General features: G+C 45.0%; 1 protein-coding gene across 1 annotated transcript; it reads right to left on the reverse strand.

Moving 5' to 3' along the window:
- Positions 1-377: 377 nt before the first annotated feature.
- On the reverse strand, positions 378-17795 carry LOC135376759 (uncharacterized). Its single transcript, XM_064609237.1, has 8 exons — positions 17675-17795; positions 17139-17269; positions 9373-9529; positions 7218-7351; positions 5488-5647; positions 2777-2901; positions 1655-1811; positions 378-735 (listed from the first exon to the last, which is right to left on the reverse strand). The coding sequence occupies exons 1-8, from the start codon at positions 17746-17748 to the stop codon at positions 474-476; spliced, it is 1200 nt and encodes a 399-aa protein (XP_064465307.1). The 5' UTR covers positions 17749-17795; the 3' UTR covers positions 378-473.
- Between the last annotated feature and the right edge of the window lie 1540 nt (positions 17796-19335).

Here is a 19335-nt window from a genome sequence, read left to right on the forward strand (position 1 = left end):
CCATAGTCTCCTACAAGCATCGCGGCTTGTCTCCAAAGAGACAAGCCGCGATGCTTGTATCTCGTTGTTCACAGGGTTGTTCATTGTTCACACTTACAGGGTGCTCACCGCAAGTTCTGTATTGTCTAGTCATGAGTATATCACTGTATGCAAAGAGTCCTTCAATCTATTACCTTTCCCGCCCTGCCTTTGCCGCAGCCATGTGTTTCCCAGATCTTGGAGCCGCGTCGTTAGATCACGTGCGTTTCCCGAACGTCAGTCATGTATATTTTCGATAACAATGATCGTTAGACATTGCATATCCCCTCCCCTCAAAAAAAGAAAAATAATGGGAAGAAGTTCCCAACACCCCATAAGTGAGAGGGAAGGCATTGCCGCATAGCACCTATTTATTGCCTGTCGTTGTGCCTCGATGCTCAACTATTGAAAATATCAAGAAAATAAAACTGATAATGATAATTTATAATGGTAAGTTAACCCTGCAGATACCATAACCGGCCGTAAAAGCCGCTTGTTCCCACCGACATCACAAAGATGAATGTTGACAAAGTCCGTATGGGAACTATGGGATGCCCAGTGCTCTTGCTCTTGTAGAAATCACAGTGCCCCATCGACGTTCCACACATTACCGCCATCAGCTTCTTCCTCTGTGCAATGAAAGACGCAGCAATCTCATCACTGCATCCTTTCCTTTTTAGCACTTCGGGAACACAGTGCTTGCTGTATTCCATGGAACTGGAAAAGATGACATTCAAATGCATGCAAACTCTGACATAGCCTTTGATCCGGTGTAACGGGAAAATCAGCGTCAGTTGTGCGTTGGCGAAAAGAGGCCGGATTAAGGTGTGTAGAAATATGTGGGACCACGTTGCATTTGCCACATTGGCCCAATATTTGCAAGATTGGTTTCCGATATTGAAACAATATCGGTCCACTATTGGTGTGATGTTTGAGAGCATAGATTGAGAAGTTACGCGCAAAAAAAATGAGTTACCGTGTGAAAAATGTAACTATGTTAATAATGAGGTTCTTCAGCCGGAAAGGTAACTCGCAGCTACTGAGCTACGTAAAAAGTTAATTCCAAGTTACTTCGCATTACGCACGTGCAGCGCGCATGAGCAGCTGAGTTAGACCTCGAGTTGCTTGCGGAGCAGCGCAACCCGTGGAACCCAGCCCTCTCCTTCCGATTGATTTCGGTTCCAGTCAGTCCACCAATGTCATGATGACGTTTCTCAGGACGTTTTGCATCTTACTCCCTGTAACCGCAGAATGGTTCAGCTTCATTTCAATGGCAGCGGTTATTACTTCCTGAACAGAATACTGTCATTGATTGAACGTCACGTTTCATGGCGAACAATGCCATGAAGTAACCTGGGAGGAAGCAACAAAAAAAGTATCTGGACGTGAGTGAAAAGCGAGTTAAAAGTAACTTGGAACTTAACTTAGCCTACTGTGGCAAGGTTACCTGAAAAAGGAACGAGTTCCTCTGAAAGGAACTTAGTACCAGTAAATGTATGCCAAGATGCCATTAGATGCATTCCATGCCTCAAACCAAACGAGTTACTTGTAACTCGTTACCTCGAACTCTGTTTGAGACTACTGGTCCACTTCTTTTATCATGACTGCGGGACCGCACAAGTAGAAAACCACATACCAGCACTGTTGCTTGCGCATCTCGTTGCTCTTGTCTGCATTGTCTGGTTGTTCATTGGGTTTTAGAGTACTAACGCCGTGCTCCTGCGTGTATTTTGTGCCGCACTCAGTGTCGGCGTCGGTCACTGTTTCCTTGTTGCACTTCGGTGTAGTCCCACCTGAAACAGAACATACGAATGTATGTATAATTCAGATATCAGTAAATTAATAAGACATAAGCAGCTGATTACAGGAAATCTAACCAAGACTAGTTTAGTGGAGAATTTAGCATGAAAACGACAAGATGCTATGGGGCATTAACGACATGTGTGCTAAGTGTCTCATACGATGTTGTGCTTTTCGTGTTAAATTCTGATCAGGGGTGGCAGCACTAATCGCGGCGCCCATTCCTTAAATCGCGTTTTTGTGAATATATGATGGGAATGTGGGGAAGGAAGTGTGTCCAGCTGCAGTGATGCTGCAGTACCAGTCAAAGCTGCGATCGTTGAACGATTTCAAAGAGTTTCAGACACGAAGGGCGCACTTTGTTTGCTTTGTTTTCCAGCGACGAATATGAAAAGAGCCGCGTCATGTTGCACTACTTTGTGAGCAGCCCGAAACCTGCTTATCGCCTCACGTGAGCCAGCGGCAGTCTTTGTGACACAGATACGTACATACGATAAGATAAAAAGGGCTATAAGACACGATCGCATTCTCGTTATAAATTATCATGAGCGTATTGCTTTATCCTTTGTTTGCACCTTTGTTTCATGCTTTAAACCGACAGAACACAATGAATAGCTGTCGAAGAGGAGCATCCCTCGAATTTTCCGTTACGAATGAGAGCACTTTTATCGTTTGACGTCACAGTCAATGGGAAGTGGCTCTTGAGACAATCGCGCTAAGCCTCAGCCACGGAAGCGATTCTATAAATTGAATTCTGCTGTAACAATATATTGTTCGGTATGAATATTTTACGAGAATGATTTTTACATATGTGCTTGACAAACTAAAACCAACTTTTTTCATATAGTGAAATTTCTTTTCCATGCTCCTTTAACACTGGTCTTACCAACCGGGCTGTGGCCAATGAAGCAATGAAGTGCGCATTATGCCACGATATTCTTCTCGCTGTTGTACTTACAGTTCCACTTGGAAGTTCCACATTCATCGCGTACTTGCTCGAGGAACGTCTCAATAAAATCTGGATCAGTGCAACCGTAATGTTTCAGAAATCGTGGAACACAATCCTTGCTGTATTCCATTAGACTGGAAAAAAGGTTGAAAATGAGGTGGAAAACGAAAATATACTGATAAATAGGAGGTAAATTAGAAATGCTTGACATACTGAGGTTTATTAAATTGTCACGTGGTCGTTGATGGGTTCTCTTAGAACAGGGCCCGTGACAATTGAGGGAGAGTGCGCGTGTCGTGGCAGTATTCTACTCGAGGGATTTCAGTGGAACAATGTTCCGTGTGTATGACACTGGAATGGGCATCTCTCAACGATTATGGTGCCGGAAAGGAGTCGAAGGGCGGTGTCTAGCTGGTGCATGATTGCGAGAGGGCAATACCCGAGACAGGTAGTGGACATAGTCTTTTCGTAAGCACAGCAAAGTGTAATAGACGGCGAACTCATATCTACTCAAATACCTCCGAAGCGGCTGAAGATGAATAAGAGAAGGATTGCATTACCGCGTGAACAGTTTACATGAGGGGGTCCCAGCAAGCGGCCCTTTCTTTGCACGAAATAAGAGTTCACGAATATGTGCGTATAATGCCTTACTATCTGTGTTCATTACTTTGGTTCACGTCAGTCACATAATAATGGATGTGATGTCGTAAACACCGTAGCAAAGCTGCCCGTCAATCTCGGTCTAAACCCAAGAACACACTGTCATCCCAAGGATGTTCTAAGAGAACCATGTATGAACAGGGGTGGCACCCGCAAGAAAGTCAAATCTGATCCTCAATTCATGCGTCCTCATCGTCACTGTGGGGCACTATATTGTGCACTCACGATGTCCTCAGAACTCGATTAATGACAACTTTAGGACAGTGTGATGATACATTAGAGACGTAATGTAGTTTCGTTTAATTGCACCTTATTTGCTTGTTCCTTTTCTTTACCAAAAATGGTAAATGATACGAAACTACACGAATTGTCCCGATGTGTTCTGTTTTACTGATTCCACTCACTTTGGTAAACAGCCGCAATTTACCTGTACCTTTCCTGTGCATCCTATGACGGGCAACGAGCCCGGCGGTTTCGAAAGAAAGCATAGAGAAATATAAATTATCAAATACGGAGGAAAATCATGAGGAGCACTAAGTTCCAGAACCCCACTTCCGAAGGTATGTGAGAATTCCGTTCTGAAGATAAAACACATATATACTACAGGTACTGTTACTAAATTTTTTTAGCTTGTTACGCAGCCTTCCGTAAAATCGAGAGTCCTGCTCGCCTCCGACACAAAGCGAAGTGTGCGCTGTCGAAGTCAATTACGCAAACGATCGAACAATACACAAGCGAGGAATTGCTTGAAGCAGTAACTACCCTTCGATGCAAAGTCTGTTTCTTAGTGACACTGGCTCGATACAGTCGGGTAAGACATTTGAAAGTCAGGAGAGCAGTCAGCAGTGTGACAGGATCGTTTCTCTCATGTTTCTATCTTTTTCCGTGATAAATTCTCAATGTATCATAGAACGTTTATAGGCAGATAAATTCTACAGAGGACACTCGCCCCTAGGATTGCCCTAGAAAACGAAATAAATGTGTTACTCAATGCTTCGGGTTTTTTAGCAGGTAAACTGAAGAAACAATATTTCTCATCCTGCTAGCTCCCCGGGGAACAGCCACAGGACGTACCTGATGACTCTTCACGAACAATCCGCGAGTGTCATCCTCTGGATGTTCTGGAATGCATATCGAAAGACGAGAACACGATGACACTGTGAGGAATCGATTGACCCTGTGCGTTTGTGGGGAAATGATTGAATGGTCGTTTTTATTCCTCCATGGCTATGGACCTACAACACGCATGAACCTTTCGCGTCGTCCGTAGTCCCTTAAATATCGTGTCAATTATGAGGACGCTGACCAGTAGGACAGTCCCTCTTCGACATATCAGCACATCACTATGTGAGGCATCATCCTTCATGCTTCCATTCCGGTTCGCTTCAGTTTCTATCCTTCTACATTTGGACATGAAGATTGTGTTCTCCAATGTTTTGAGCAAACTGCATACGTTTTCTTCACTTTTTCATGCTGCAAATCAGCGCGACACGCTTGTCTCCTGTGACCAATGCGTTGTCTATTGTAATCTGTTTGAGCGTGGCTTCTGTTATATGGGCTAGAAGGGACGGTATCTTAATGACCGTATTCGTAATCAGCAGCTTAACACCGACAGAAGACTAGTGAACTTGTCCTGCATCTCAGTGAATGCAACAATTCTAAACCTCTTTTCTGTGAAACCCGTATTTTCTACAAAGAGAGAGCCCCTTTGCGGACAATCCTCAGGGATACTATGGCGATAACCATACGTAGTAATTGCGTAAGCAGTCCTTTTACTTGTTTGTCACGTATTAAACCTTGACATGTTTGAGAAAAGTGCCTGCGTGTTTGTGTGTCGCCTGCGTCTCTCATGCACAATTGGGAAAAGCTCAGTCCAATTCATGCCTCCCCATTGTCTTCTCAAGTTTCTCGGTTACCAGTCGTTCATTCAAATACGAGGTGTAGTGCAACGCGCTCTCGCAGTGAGTGGAACGGGGTGAGAGCAGCTTTGATCCCCATATTCATTATCACAACGCGGCTGCGCAACCTTAACGTCCGCTTGTACGTAGAACAGCGCTTACCAGCATCGTAGTCTGTGCACCTCAGCAGGGCTCATATCCCTAGGTTGCAGGTCTGCACGATGTTTTGGAGCTATGGTTCCGTGCTCATCCGCATATTTGTAATCGCAAATTTTCCTCGCGTTGGATAATTGCTCGTCATCGCACTGTGGTGCAGGGACGCCTGAAAACGAAATATGTGGTATAAGCAGAGTCCCCCAACAAACACGCGTCAGGAATGTAAGAAGAGACTGTTCTTCCTAGACCGTTCTCTGTCCCAAACATCAGTGGCCCTCTTCCTCGCAGGATTTTCTAAAATTCTTTGTGGACCTTACGTCAACTGGGGGCTGGTCAAAGGGAAGCTTCCGTAGATCTGGGACCAATAGGAGGAGATATCGTCCCCCGTTCACTTCCCTGTTCTCTCGAGTATATTAGCATTCGTTCTCAACCTTGGAACGTCAGGCGTCGATTGGAATTGGCGAAGAGCGTGTATCTTATGCTAGTGGGGCATCGCCATGTAAGAGTGCTAACACCGAAGATAACAATACAAGCAACAGAGACAGCTAGCGAACCTAACAACTTTTTTTTTACACGGAAGCGACACGCTAACAAGACCTCGGAAACTACATCCCTCTGCTCCAAACTCCAAAGGCCGAAACGCGTGGGCCTTTTCTTCCCGCACCAAAACGCCGCACAGTCGTGGGCCCTTGACGACGTCATGGTCATGACTGTGGCGTTTGCGACCGCCCGAAACGCACGGGACGTCAATAGAGCAAGAGATCCGGCGTGCAACGGGTACGGGTACTGTCTACGTTTAAAATTTTTATAATACGTGCTCCAGCAACAACGGATGCCGCCTAGACAACTCGAGAATTAATATTTCTTTGCCTCCAGCGGCCGTCATGAGCAATCACTGGTCGGAATGGGGCAAACGTCTCGCGTGTGTGTGCCTGGTCCAGCAGCCTAAGATGCCTTCTGTGACCTAACTGTCCTACATTCGCTTGTCCTGGTTCCTTCCTGTCTTAGGGTGGTCCGTTTAATTCCTTTTCCTCCTCTTTTTCCTACAGTCACCCTGTTAGGCACGTGAGTTGTCTCGTGGAAATTAAACTTCTGCTGGTTTGAGTCGTTCATCCCCCTAGTTGTGTTCAGTTTCGCACTTTTTTTATATTACGCACAGAAGATGTTCTGTGATCTCTTTGCGGACTCCTGACTGGTTGCTGCAGAACAAGAGATGCAAAATTTTCGGACATTTTGAAGCGCTCGAAGAAAAAAATATGATTTTGATTTATCTGTTTTTTTTCAAAATACTTTTTAAATATGGAAAGAAACGCGGTTACTGCTGAGTCGAAGCATTGCCGTCCAAAGCACAGCATACAATGAGCTACTGCTCATCCTCTTGGCATAAATGCTGAGCAGATCATCCCATGGGACAGCGATAGGTAATTAGAACATCGTGTGCAGTCCGACTAGAACTCTGACATTATGCGATCGCGATGGCGATCGCTTGAAGCGGCCAGACGGAGCACTAAGTTGGTGGTTGTTGGCGGATTAGAGGTGCGTAAGGTATTGTTGGCGGGCAGGAACACATCAGAGGGACGAACATTCACATTTTTCAATTTTGGCGCCGGGAAATTCTGGGCTATTTTTCCAGAGACGAGGAAAATACACACAAAAAAACGGTTTATTCCTCAAAATTTTCGTTTTTCCCGGGGCTTCGCATCTCTATCCAGAACGTCACTTTCAATAACACCCACCTGTACAGTCCCACTTGGATGTTCCACACTCAGTTCGTATTTGTTCGAAGAACACCTCAAGAAAATCTGGATCACTACATACGAACTCTTCCTGGAGTATTTTCGGAACACAATCCTTGTTGTATTGCATTAGACTGGAAAGAGTTGCATGCAAAGACGAGATAAATTGCAGATATTCGTAACGTAGTGAGGGCTAAGAAATTGTCACATGGCCATTGATTGGGCCTCTTAGAATAAGCAAGAAGGCGCGCTGCGCGGGAGATGTGAAAAAAATCGTCTCTCTCTTTCTCTCTCTCTGCATTGACTACGTTAAACGTAAAACGTGATAATTCACGGTAATGTCAGTGTGTGTGGCGCCAGGTTTCCACCCCCGACTCATGGGATTTTCAGTTAGCGATATTACGTTAGTAACCACATAAGAGTGGCTTTCTTATAAATTATTGCGCCGGAAAGAAGTAGAAGGGCGGTGACTATCTGGTGCACGACAGTGACAGGACTCTGAGATATTGAGTAGACATAGACACACAGAAAAGTTCTCTCTCACACAGCAAAAATGTTAATTGACGACGAACCCGTATATACTGAAAAACCTCCGAAGCGGGGGAAGACGAATAAGAGGGGTACTGCTTGCGCAATTGTCACGTGTTTTTTTTTCTTTTGGGGGGTCCCCTCGAGCGGCTCTGTGTTTGCACAAAAGATATGTTCATGAATATCTGTCCATAACGCATCAGTATCCACGTGTCGTATTACGTTGGTTGTAGTCTGTCAAACCAGTGTATGAGCTTTTGTTTCAGTACGCTAGAGCGAGGATCATACGATCTAAATATGGGGACATCACAGTGGAGGTAATCCCCCCTCGCCCCACGCTGGCCCATTGACCTCGCTCGTAAAAGAATGAATGGACATTTTCTTCCCCCGTGCCCTCAATTCGCATGAACCTTTAACGCGTCAACCATAACCTTTTGAATATCATGCCCATGATCAGTACAATTCCTAGAAAAACAGTCTCTGAACTCTTCCTGAGGAACTTTCTTTACTTCCTTGCCGGTAGATTGAATTTTCAGTCATTCTATATTTGGACTTCAAGATTGTGTTCTCGAGTGTTTTTAAAGTTGAGCAAACTGTTTTCTTCAGTTTTACATGTCTCTACTGTAAATTAGCGCAAACCGCTTGTCTTATGTAACCATTTTCGTTGATTATGGTATCCCGTTTGTGCGTGGTTTGTGTTACTTAGGCTAGAAGGGACGGTGTCCGAATGACCATCTCCGTAAACACCAGCACTGAAAGAAGCCATGTTCCCAGCGAGCTTGTCCTGGATGAAAGGTGAAAGATGAAAGTCACTGAAAGGGTTAGACAGCTGTAGGACTCGAACCCACACCTTCTGCATCTCTGTGACTGAAACAACCGTAGATCCCTTTTCTGTGAAACCCGTATTTTGTGCAAACGAAGGGCGCTTGTCGAACAATCTTCAAGAAAACTATTGAAACAACCATACGTGGTAAACGCGCAGAACACCTCGATTATTCCCCCGATTCAGAAGTTTATGAATATACAGGGTGTTTCTTTTTAGCTCCAACGCATTTTCTTAACAGGGGGAGTTGGCTTAGGAAGCATTTAGTTTTTTCATTGGACTACTCGGCAGCGGTGCTACTAGGAAACCGTATTTTTTCCCAAATTAGGGGACTAATTAACATTGGCTCGAACATTGACAGTAACTTGGAGTACATTGCAATTGCTATATTAAAGCCTGATATCCTCGTGATCCGCTCAAACCGCTGATGAAGCACAAAAGTAATTTCAGCGTGTGCCACAGACCTAACTATTTCAGCTCTGCCGTCTGCTGAGGGCTTCGCTCTGTTTGAGAAAACTTTTATTGCTGCGTGTTTATGTCTTCTCCGTTTCTCCGGTGTCGTATGTCTTGTTACAGTGCCTCCGGAAACGCTGAGGCCGGAAACCCTCACAGACATGCCCCCCCCCTCATTGCCGCTCGTGCTTCTCAGTTACTCGTTCATTCAAACATCAGCTATAGCGCAACGCACAGGAAATACTTGAGGAAGACTTACTCTAGCAGTGAGTGGAACGGGATGAGAGCAGCTTTCATCCACATATTCAATGTCATAATGCGGCTGCGCAACTTCAACGGGAAAGCGCTTACCAGCAACGTTTTTTGTGCAGCTTGTCTCGGCCCTGATCTCTCGGTTGCAGGTCTGCACGACGCTTTGGAGCTATGGTTCCATGTTCCTTTTTATATCTGTACTCGCAAATGAATTTGGCGTCGGGTAAGCTTTGCTTGCACTGTCGTGGAGGGACGCCTGATAACGAAGTATGTGGTATAAGCAGAGTGCCCCAACAAACATTCGTCAGGAATTTAAGAAGAGACTTCTCCCTGGACTGTTCTCTGCCCCAAATACCAGTGGCCCATTTAGACTTCCAATTGCTTCGGTATCCAAATTTGTTTGAGGATTCTACAAAATTGGCTTAGTAGTATATAGAACGAAGTACTCTGCGTCAGGTGGGAGCTGGTCAAAGAGAAACTTCCGTGAATCAGGGGCCAACGCGAGGATATTTCGTGTCTGAAAATACAACTGCGTGGAGTCGCTCGTCCAGTACCTCCCCGCCCATATAGTCCCTTTCTGGTCCCTGATCTCTCAAGCACATGCACATTCCTTCTCAGTCTTGGTACGTCAGACGTCAAGTCAGATGTCAAGAGTTTTGCCACCTCCTCATGTGAATGTCGTGTGACGTAAGTTTAATTATGTAAATTTTTGCGAGCTTAAGTCGGAAATTTGCCTAGTAAAGGTCACTTTTTTAGTAAAGGTCACCAATGTGAAGAGCGTGTCTAATTTACTCAAATTAATGATAATTGACAGAGGTATTCAGAAGCTATCCCATCGGAAAAAATAGCCGAACATCGTGCTCTACGGAGGTCGCACAGAATAGCGCACGATGAATTTTTCAGCGCAATCTGTGTCAGTCCGACGAAAGGAGGTTGGAAACCCAGCCCACCCCGGCATCGCAGAAAGAGATAACACAGGGATGGCTTATCACGTCCGACTTTCGCTGGGATAATTCTTTCCCTCTCCCAATTTTAGGAACTGTTACTTTTTCTACTATCACTCTGTGGACTGGCTTCGGAACCTCCTTTCGTCGGACTGCGAGCGATTGCGCTCAGAAAGACATCGCGCGTTATGGTCCGGTGCTCCGAAAAGCATGATATTCGGCTATATTTTTCGATGGGATAGCTCGTGAACATCACTGCCAATTATCATGAATTTGACTGAATTCGGCACGCTCTTCATATTGGTGGGGTAAAAAAGTGACCTTCCCTTGGCAAATTTCTGAGTTCAGTTCGCAAATATTTGCATAATTAAACTTGGTGTACATGACATTAACTTTACAAGGTGGCAAAAACCTAATAAGAACAAATGCCGTTGACCGCATGATTCTAGGTGGCGTAGTTTTTTTTTATTATAATTCAATGACACGTTTTCTGGGACACCCTGTATCTTGGTGGTACATCGCAAACCAAAAGTGCTAAAACCGAAGACAATACAAACAGCATAGACAAGAAGCGAGTGCTGCACACGAACGACACGCTTAGCACACCTGAAAAACTACATCTGTCTGGGCGAAACTCGTGGGAAGTTTTCTTCCCGCATGAAAACGCTACGTGCACATGGCGTCCATGTCAACCCCATAGCGCGCACAAAACGCATTGGACATCTCTAGGGCGAACGACCTGGAGTGGGACGCGCTGCTGGTTCTTATATTCTTTACAACGCAAGTCCCACTCATGACGGATGTCTCACGGGCACTTCAAGAATTAGTATTTCCTCCTTGCCTTGTGTGACTGATGCAGTCATAAAAGAAATCAATGATCGGAATGGGGAAACAACACTCTCGTTTCGGTGCCCCTATTCTCCCAGCCTAAGATACCTTTTGAGATCTAACTGCATTACTTTCGCTTGACCTGGTTGCCTTCGTCTCAGGTTGGCCGGTGTTTTTCTTCCCAGTTAGGGTAATGTGGGGCAAGATAATACACCGGGCAATGTGCAACATTTTTTTGCTCGACGCCGCCTCTCTCAGAGACGCGTTGCCCCATGCGCTTCAAACTTTCCTCATAGGTGGCTCTGCATGTCCGCTTTATTGCACGCGAGAATTGTCCGGATTGGTATTTGCGTTGAAGAGAAAACAAAATCGTTTACTTTTGCCTGGAATGTAAAGACCGAAAAAAAAGGTGCGATTTTCTGTAGTCTCTTTGCGTGTCGTCTGCGCATCAGCGTATCGCAAGTTTATTCTGTCAATGTAAGTTCAAATCCTATTACTTTATTCATTCAACTAGATATATGCAAAATATGGGTACTCTCGGTTATCCGGTGTTTAACTGAAATATTAAAGCATCCGGTGGTGTCCACGGGGTAAGACATGACAACTCAACGTAATTTAGACGTAACGCAATTTTAATTTACTATTAGGTGGCCTTATGCTGGTTACTCAGACATTCCTCTTTTGCATACTGGCTATAATTTTCCTGTGCCCTAGAATGTTTGCAGCAAAGCTGAAGTGCACTCAAAACGAGCCGCCAGCAACACATCAGACTGGCGATGCCTCGTTTGCAAAGGACGGTGGAGGGAAATGGCACCAGGTTCTGTCTGGTTTTATCGCTCGTGATGTACGGGGTGTGTGTTCAAGTGGGCCGTGTAGGTGCTTGAATTAGATCTAATTTGTATAGTTCATTACAACGGCGTGTCTTATCTTGCCCCACGCTTTGTGTTTTTAAATTTCGTATTCTGTGTTTACTTTAGAACCTATTACGTCCGTTCTGATTTCTAGATCACAAGCTCAGTACATGTCAGAACGTGCCTATGGGTGTTTTTAAAGAAAATACACGAAACAAAAAAATCTATATTCAGTTCCTAATTTCTGACTCATCTTGCAGCACTACCTTAGTCCAATTTTTCTTGCCAGTCATGTTTAATTGTATGGGCAAGTTTGAGTCACGTGGTCGTCTCTCTAGTTATGCCTAGGCCAGGGTTTCTTTTATTGTTTACATTATTCAGAGAACACTTCCTGTGATCCCTGCACTAGGTTCACTCTTTAGTCCATTATTGGACCCGTATGGAAAACCAGGATTACCAATACATGTCCAGTATGGCAGTGCAACCAGGATTGATATTGGACCAATATGGTCTCCCCATATTGGCAAGCCCATTTTGCCCCAATATTTCCAATAATGTCAAAGGGGAGCCCGTGTAATAAGAAAACATTCTCCGGTACAATGCCCACCACTGCTATTAGTTCTCTCTTGTTTATGTTTTTTTTTTTCATTTCTTCGGATCTTATTGATCCACGTTGTATAGCATTACAAAAACAACACTGCATCGCCATAAAAGCGAAGAACAGGTGCTATGCCCAACTTGCTGAAGGACCCAGGCAGTCCCACGGAACTGCCATTGCCAAACATCCCTCAGCAGTCTTCTTTGGGATCCCAACAGTGTATGGACCAAAAATTTCTAACTCCCTCCTAGAGTACAAAGGAGCGGAACACTTTCGTGATGGTGACAGGCATACACATCAGCGACACACACCGCCTGCAGTAACTTGAAAGCACCTAGCGTTAATGGAGAGACATCCCTTCCTATCAAACATTGTGTTTTCTACTTGACCTGCCGCAATTCCGTTATCATCAGAGGAACCAGCGACATTTTAGCCCGAATCAAACGTCCGAACCGAGTCTGTGTTGCGCATGCGCATTAGTTGTAAGACGCGTGACTTCGCTCAAACGCCCACGCTGTCAGTCGGTTCGACGGATTGGCATTGGTATCACGAAGAAAAATGGTGGCTGTTTGCAGCAAGTGGAAAGTTTAGTTGTTGAGTTTCAGTGCATCTTACAGTGGCATTGCCACATATATGGACTCTCTCGAAAGATGTGTATGCTCTGCGGGAAGTTGTTGGATGTAAGGACGTACTGAATTGGGCATTTCACGTGCTTCAACGTCCAATCTTGCCGTGCTGCTTGGGCATTTGGTACAACACAGGTACGTACCATTTTCTGCATTTTCAGTCAATATGGGTTGCAGATGGGCAATACGGGCTCCATATTGTTAGGATTTTCCCTATATTGGCCCAAAACTTTGCAAAATCGGCACATATTAACACTAAGGCAGTATGAGGAAAATCCTGGTGAAACTGGTCCCATATTGTACCTGCATTGCCAATGACTAGCCAATATCGGGGTCCAATATTGTGTCGTGCGTGGGCATAATCGCTAAAACACTCCATGCAAGACCCCGTAAAGGACATAACTGCAACAAATAAGCCTGAAAAGTTCTCCTGTATCGAAACTTCTAGCTGTCGTAAGAAATAAGCATCGCTGTAGCCGACTTTCTTACAGTATTCAATGTGGCAGCTCCCATTGTCCTGACAGGCCGATAGACCACTGACAGTCAAGCTACTAATGTTTTATGCCATCTGATTCGCTGCACTCGAAATATTGTAATATTGCTTCAGGATTCACTTAAATATGGTTCGGGACGATACGTCAAGCCCATAAAACTTCCCTAAAACTGATCAGCGCCCAGAGGCTCAAGGTGTGAACGCCCTAGCGTGCAAAGACGATTCAGCATTGCGTGAAGCTCGCGGCCTATAGAAGGCCACGTGCTATGCGCCAGTACCTAGGCATCCATAAACGACTGGGAGCGTCACAGGTGGACGCCCCTTTCTGTATATCTGCCCGATATCGCGTGTCGGCAGTTTCAAAATTTTTCCTAGTCCTGACGGAATTCTCTAATGGCATGGAGTGTTCCGATAGAGAAAGGAACTCGGGATTGCACTGCGGAAGTTCGATTTTCGATGGACCTACAGGATGTCTCAACCAAAGCAGTAAGAAACACATATGTTGTGTTAGTCTTGAGTTAATACCCCAAGCCATTCCTCACTTCAATGTTGCTTGTGTGAGAAAATAAAGTAAATTTAGACATCTCACACCTTATTTTTAATCGCGACAGCAAACAACACTGGCATTCTTCAAATCACGGAATACAAGTTATACGTATAGTGTTTGTGCTACCTGCATTCACTTCCACTTTGATGCCCATGCATCGGCGGGGATGGACACTGCCGCCCTAAGTAAGCTTTTGAGCCTTCAGTTCTGGAGAGCGCTTTTCTTTCTTTACATTTCTGTTTCTGTTTCTGGCCTATTGGTCTAATGGTTCCGTTAGGACTGGCCCTGATGAATTTTTCGATCGGGAATGGCCTCGATGGCTTCAGGATGCCTTTCAACTGGACGAGGCAGATTTTAGTAGTTTCGCCCGCCAAAAAGCGCTGTTCACAATGTTTGTGAGGACTTATGACAGTAATTCACACCGTCTTGGTAGCTACGGGCGTTCTAATGAACATCTAAGGCGATGCCTATATTATTAGGTTCCTATAGTAGTTTTTGAATTCTTTCTTCTTAGAGTATGTTGCTGCATAGTGTCGATGTTGTTTTGAATGTGAAGAGCGATGCACTCGCCACATTTCTTGAGGTAGATTATCTTGAATTGTTAACATTCGCCTGCAATATTCTTCAAGCTGACTACAAAAACGTTTTACCACACTGCAAATTTATTTTAAGTGCGCAGTTTGTGAAGCCTGACATTAACGGCTGCGTGTTGTACTTCGATGCTTGAAACAGAAACGTACGTAGAAGTAATCAAATAAGTGTTTATGCTGAGGAGAAAGGGCAGCCTACTCCTCCGTCTAATACTACTGATGCCACTACATCTTCCCTTTCTGGCCTCGGACTCCCATATGCCCTACAACTGAGCAAACGCTACATCTCGTGTCATACTTAAGGCCATTCTCACCCAACACAATCGCCAGGGCATGAATATGATTTAAAAGTTTTGCTTATTCGTCGACGTTTGTACTTTCACTGATATACGTTCTTGTTCATTATTTTTACACGACTAGCGAGCTATACAGCGGTATACAGCGGTATGAGCGAGCATGGGAACGGGCATTGGAATGGAATGGGCACATGAGAGCACGAGAATGCGAGCTATCGAAACAAATAGAACAATCCTATCGGTCGGAGAAAATGCGGCCTTCTCGGCAGCCTGCTCAGGGCGATGTCGTCTCAACACATGAGTTTCCCGAGAAGTACAGATTGTGATCACAGAAAACCATGCATAAAGCTCGTTTCGTTAGCCTGAACGACTCGTTCACGAGCGTCGCGCAAGAGCTGGTGTCGAGTCACGGGCAGAAGTGATGCATATAAAGCGTGTTATGAGATAACGACAAGTTGAAGATCGGACCCCAGCTTTCACTCTCGTTACGCTGAATGTGCGCCACCAGGACTGAATACCGGAGAAGGAACTTTATCAGATTTCACGTTTATTTAACAAATGCAATGTGGTGCAAGAGGCTACAAAGTATATACAGGGTGTTCAAAATTAAGCTTTCACTAGCACACTATAAATAGGCGAACAAAAGAAAACTGGTGCTATTTTCTCTGTTCCTTGAGTAAGAAACAGGTGCTACATAATCAGCAGCAGCTGTTCCTTTCACAAGTAGCGTAAAGTTATCATCCAGTTTCCCGTCATCGCTGTGTTTGCGTAGCGCTCGTGAAAGCTTAATTTTGAACACCCTGTATGGGGGTCCAGTAGATCCCTATCGCAGGTTTCAAATATTTCGTGTCACGGGCCTACTTGGCTGCTCTGACGGTACATTTTTTCGAATTTTATCCGTAGTGAGTACATGTTGAAAATGAAAATTGAGGCGCGGGAGTTCATGCAAAGTGCATATTACAAGAATGTTTAAAAAGCGATATCGTTGCCTTGCAGAGGGCGGTGCCCACATACCGCAATAATTTGATTTCCTTTATTTTTTTTCTAAAGCAGAACTTCAAGTCGCCGAGTCTTTGTCAGAATGGCAGAATAAAAGCGCTAAAAAGACGAGGACAACGGACACACAGTTAGCGCAATGCAAGCGTGAGTCTTTGTCGCACGTTCCGCTTTCAGAAGTTGTGCTGGGTGCTAGCGATGCTTTGCCAATTCGCTGATTGCGTACCTCGAAATAGGCCAGAAGCACGCGCTTATGTAGTTCGACCGCAAGTTTTACCACCATGACCTCCGTTTCGAAATTACGCGAGCGGAGGCGAAGAAACTGGGATCGGTAAATGTTAAAAATGGTTCAAATGGTGCCGAAATATGACGTGAGACACGACCAAAAATCGCCGATATAAGGCACAGCATACAAAAGTCTTTTATACAGAGTGTTCAGAATTAAGCTTTCACGAGCGCTACGCAAACATAGCGATGCCAGGAAACAGGATGATAACTTTACGCTACTTGTGTAAGAAACAGGTAGTGCTAATTATGTAGCACCTGTTTCTTACTCAAGGAACAGAAAAAATATCACCAGTTTTCTTTTGTTCGCCTATTTATAAAGTGCTAGTGAAAGCTCAATTTTGAACACCCTGTATAACGATCAATGTGAAACATGCCGAAAGATAAAATATGTATCAGACACGAAACATTGGAGAATTGCGTGGTTTTGGTCCAAGTGTCTTTGCGTCACGAGTCTACTATGATCATGAGCGAACGCCTCAGTGGTCGGTGTGCGGAATAAGTTTGCCCACCTGAGAGTTCTGTAACGTGCGTTCGTCGCACTTTAAGATATGAGAGCACAACGCAGTGTGTTTAACGTGCTTCGCTTAATGCAGCCTCTCGGAACAAATTGTAAACTGTCACGAAATTGCTGCCGGCGTTCTGTGTCGGATTTGTAGCCGAAACCTTGGTATGAGGTAACTACGGACCACGTTACCACTTTAGTCAACGAGGGCGGTAAAATGGTAACGTTTTCAGGTTGCATTATGCCGTCAGAGGATGCCATTAGGATGCATTATGCGGTCAGAACTCTTTCCGCTGTTATACTCACATAACGGGTTGGGTGTTGGACAATTTTTCAATCTGGTCTCTATCTCCGTCGCAGACTGTAGAGCAGCAGCGGGGTGGCATCCTTTGTCTTCTAGGAGTTTCGGAACGCAATATTTGTTGTATTTTAACATACTGGAAAACATGGCATGGAAAAACTTGTTAAATGACAGGGAACATCTGATGGAAATTGCAGCCTGACATGGCATTCAGTCGGGTGTACTTAAATTGATGAACGCTGGACAGATGAAGCACGGTACAGAATATGGTTCCCGTCTTGGGGTGCTACATTTGCATTAGCGCGACTTTTCCCTTATTGTGACTCAACATTAGCACGGCATTCATTCATTTATTCTGACGCTGCACTAGCGTTGCCTCTTCTTCAGTTACGCAGTTCAGTACTTGTGACGCAAGGTCGTAGAAATATCAGATTTCCATTACTAAGGCCCTTTCTACAGATGTGGATTGGGGTGTGGGTGTGCGCTTTTTTTCTGATGGCACCGCCGTGCAACCACGTCGTGCACACGAAATACCACTCACCAACAGAGTAATCTTATATTCCCAGTTGGCTCAATTGGATCATTTGGTTTTCGGGGAATGCCGCCGTGTTCCATTTCAAATCTTTTGTAGCAGTCAGTGTTGGCCTCGGATATTGTTGAGGAGTCGCACGTTGCTGCAAGAGGGCCTGCAAACGGAATGATATGACATGCGGACACATGTAATGCAAATCACACGTTATTTGGATTCTGCATGCACTTCTTAAACATGAGCTTCACCACATAGCACGCTCCTAGCTAACCATCATCCCGAACGACGGCCTTTTTGCCCCTGATTGTAAACAAGAGGCGGAGCGTATTTTCATCCCATTGATGCGTACTATAAGCTCAGAATAGGGTCCGCCTCCCGTTTTCAACATATCACGATTAAGAACGTTGTCATCCGGGATGATGGTTAGCTAGGACGGTGCTGTCCCAGGCAACACACCAACATTGGCCGAATAAGGGATCAATGTGGGCTGCCAGGTTGGCCAATACTGGTCTCAGGTGGGCATGAAAAGTGCAACCAGGCTCCCTATTGAACCAATATTGACTGCCTATATCGGCAAACCCCTATTTTCCATATTGCGCCATCTGTGATAACGTCAAGGATGAGCCCGGGTAACGGTAGTAATATTGATGTCATTTTTTTTTTACGTTTTCCTGTAGATTGCAGAGCCAATATGGGTTCGACTTATGTGCTGCCTGGGGGTGGTGTAGTTCATTCTAATAGTGTAGAGCTACCAGTGGTAATTCAATAATACTCCAGAAAACTAGGAAGTTCACTGCATCTCGATTTCTATGGATGACGACGCATCATACAGGGCTTTTTTTTTTAATGTACATCATTTTTACAAAATTTTTATGGGGACTAACGAGGTACGTTTTTTGCTGCCAGGCGGACGTCCTGTTTGATAGCCTGTTCGGTTCTGACAGATTGTGGAGGACGGGATAAATAGAGCAGACACAAGATGCTATGAACAGATGAAGCCGCGAGTTTTTTTATGAACGCGAATATCCCACTGTTTCTTACACCGCTTGCCGAAACGTCAGCACTGGCGTATAGCTTGAGCGCTCCTGGAGGGAGAAGGAGAAAGGGAAAGACAGGGGCAGAGATACGGGCAGGGATTGCTGTGTTCGTCGCTGAAGATAAAGAAAAAGAACAAGATAAGAAATCGACCGACGGGATAATGTACTGGCGTCATGGTTTCGTTTTCCTGAGTTGCTTGACCTGGTTGATTCTAGTTTTTTTTTTGCGTGTTAGCGCCGCGAAGCAACTGTGGCTATGAGCGGCGTACAGATGTGGACAGATGGAGAGAGGACAGCAGGAAGGAGTGGGGGACAGCGGGATTAGTATGCGTCCTGGGCCGACTTCAGGGGGAACTGTGCCGACATTCGTCTGGAAAGTCTTCGGAAAACTCAGGGAAAACCCCAGACAGCACAGCCGGTGGTAGGATTCGAACCCACCACCTCCCAGTCTTCAGCACGACCTTGGTTACCACCAACGAGCGGACGCCTTAGCCCACTCGGCCATGCCGCTGGTGTTGATTCTAGTGGCTGTAGGCCTAGGTGCTTGTGTCGTCCTTGTTTGTAGCCAGCCTTGACTAATATCTTGTCTAAGTCGTAAAAAGAAAATAAGGTGGCGTAACCCCTTGCTTAAGACTG

This window comes from Ornithodoros turicata, unplaced genomic scaffold, assembly GCF_037126465.1.
Source record: "Ornithodoros turicata isolate Travis unplaced genomic scaffold, ASM3712646v1 ctg00001273.1, whole genome shotgun sequence".
Classification (NCBI taxonomy): Eukaryota; Metazoa; Arthropoda; class Arachnida; order Ixodida; family Argasidae; genus Ornithodoros; species Ornithodoros turicata.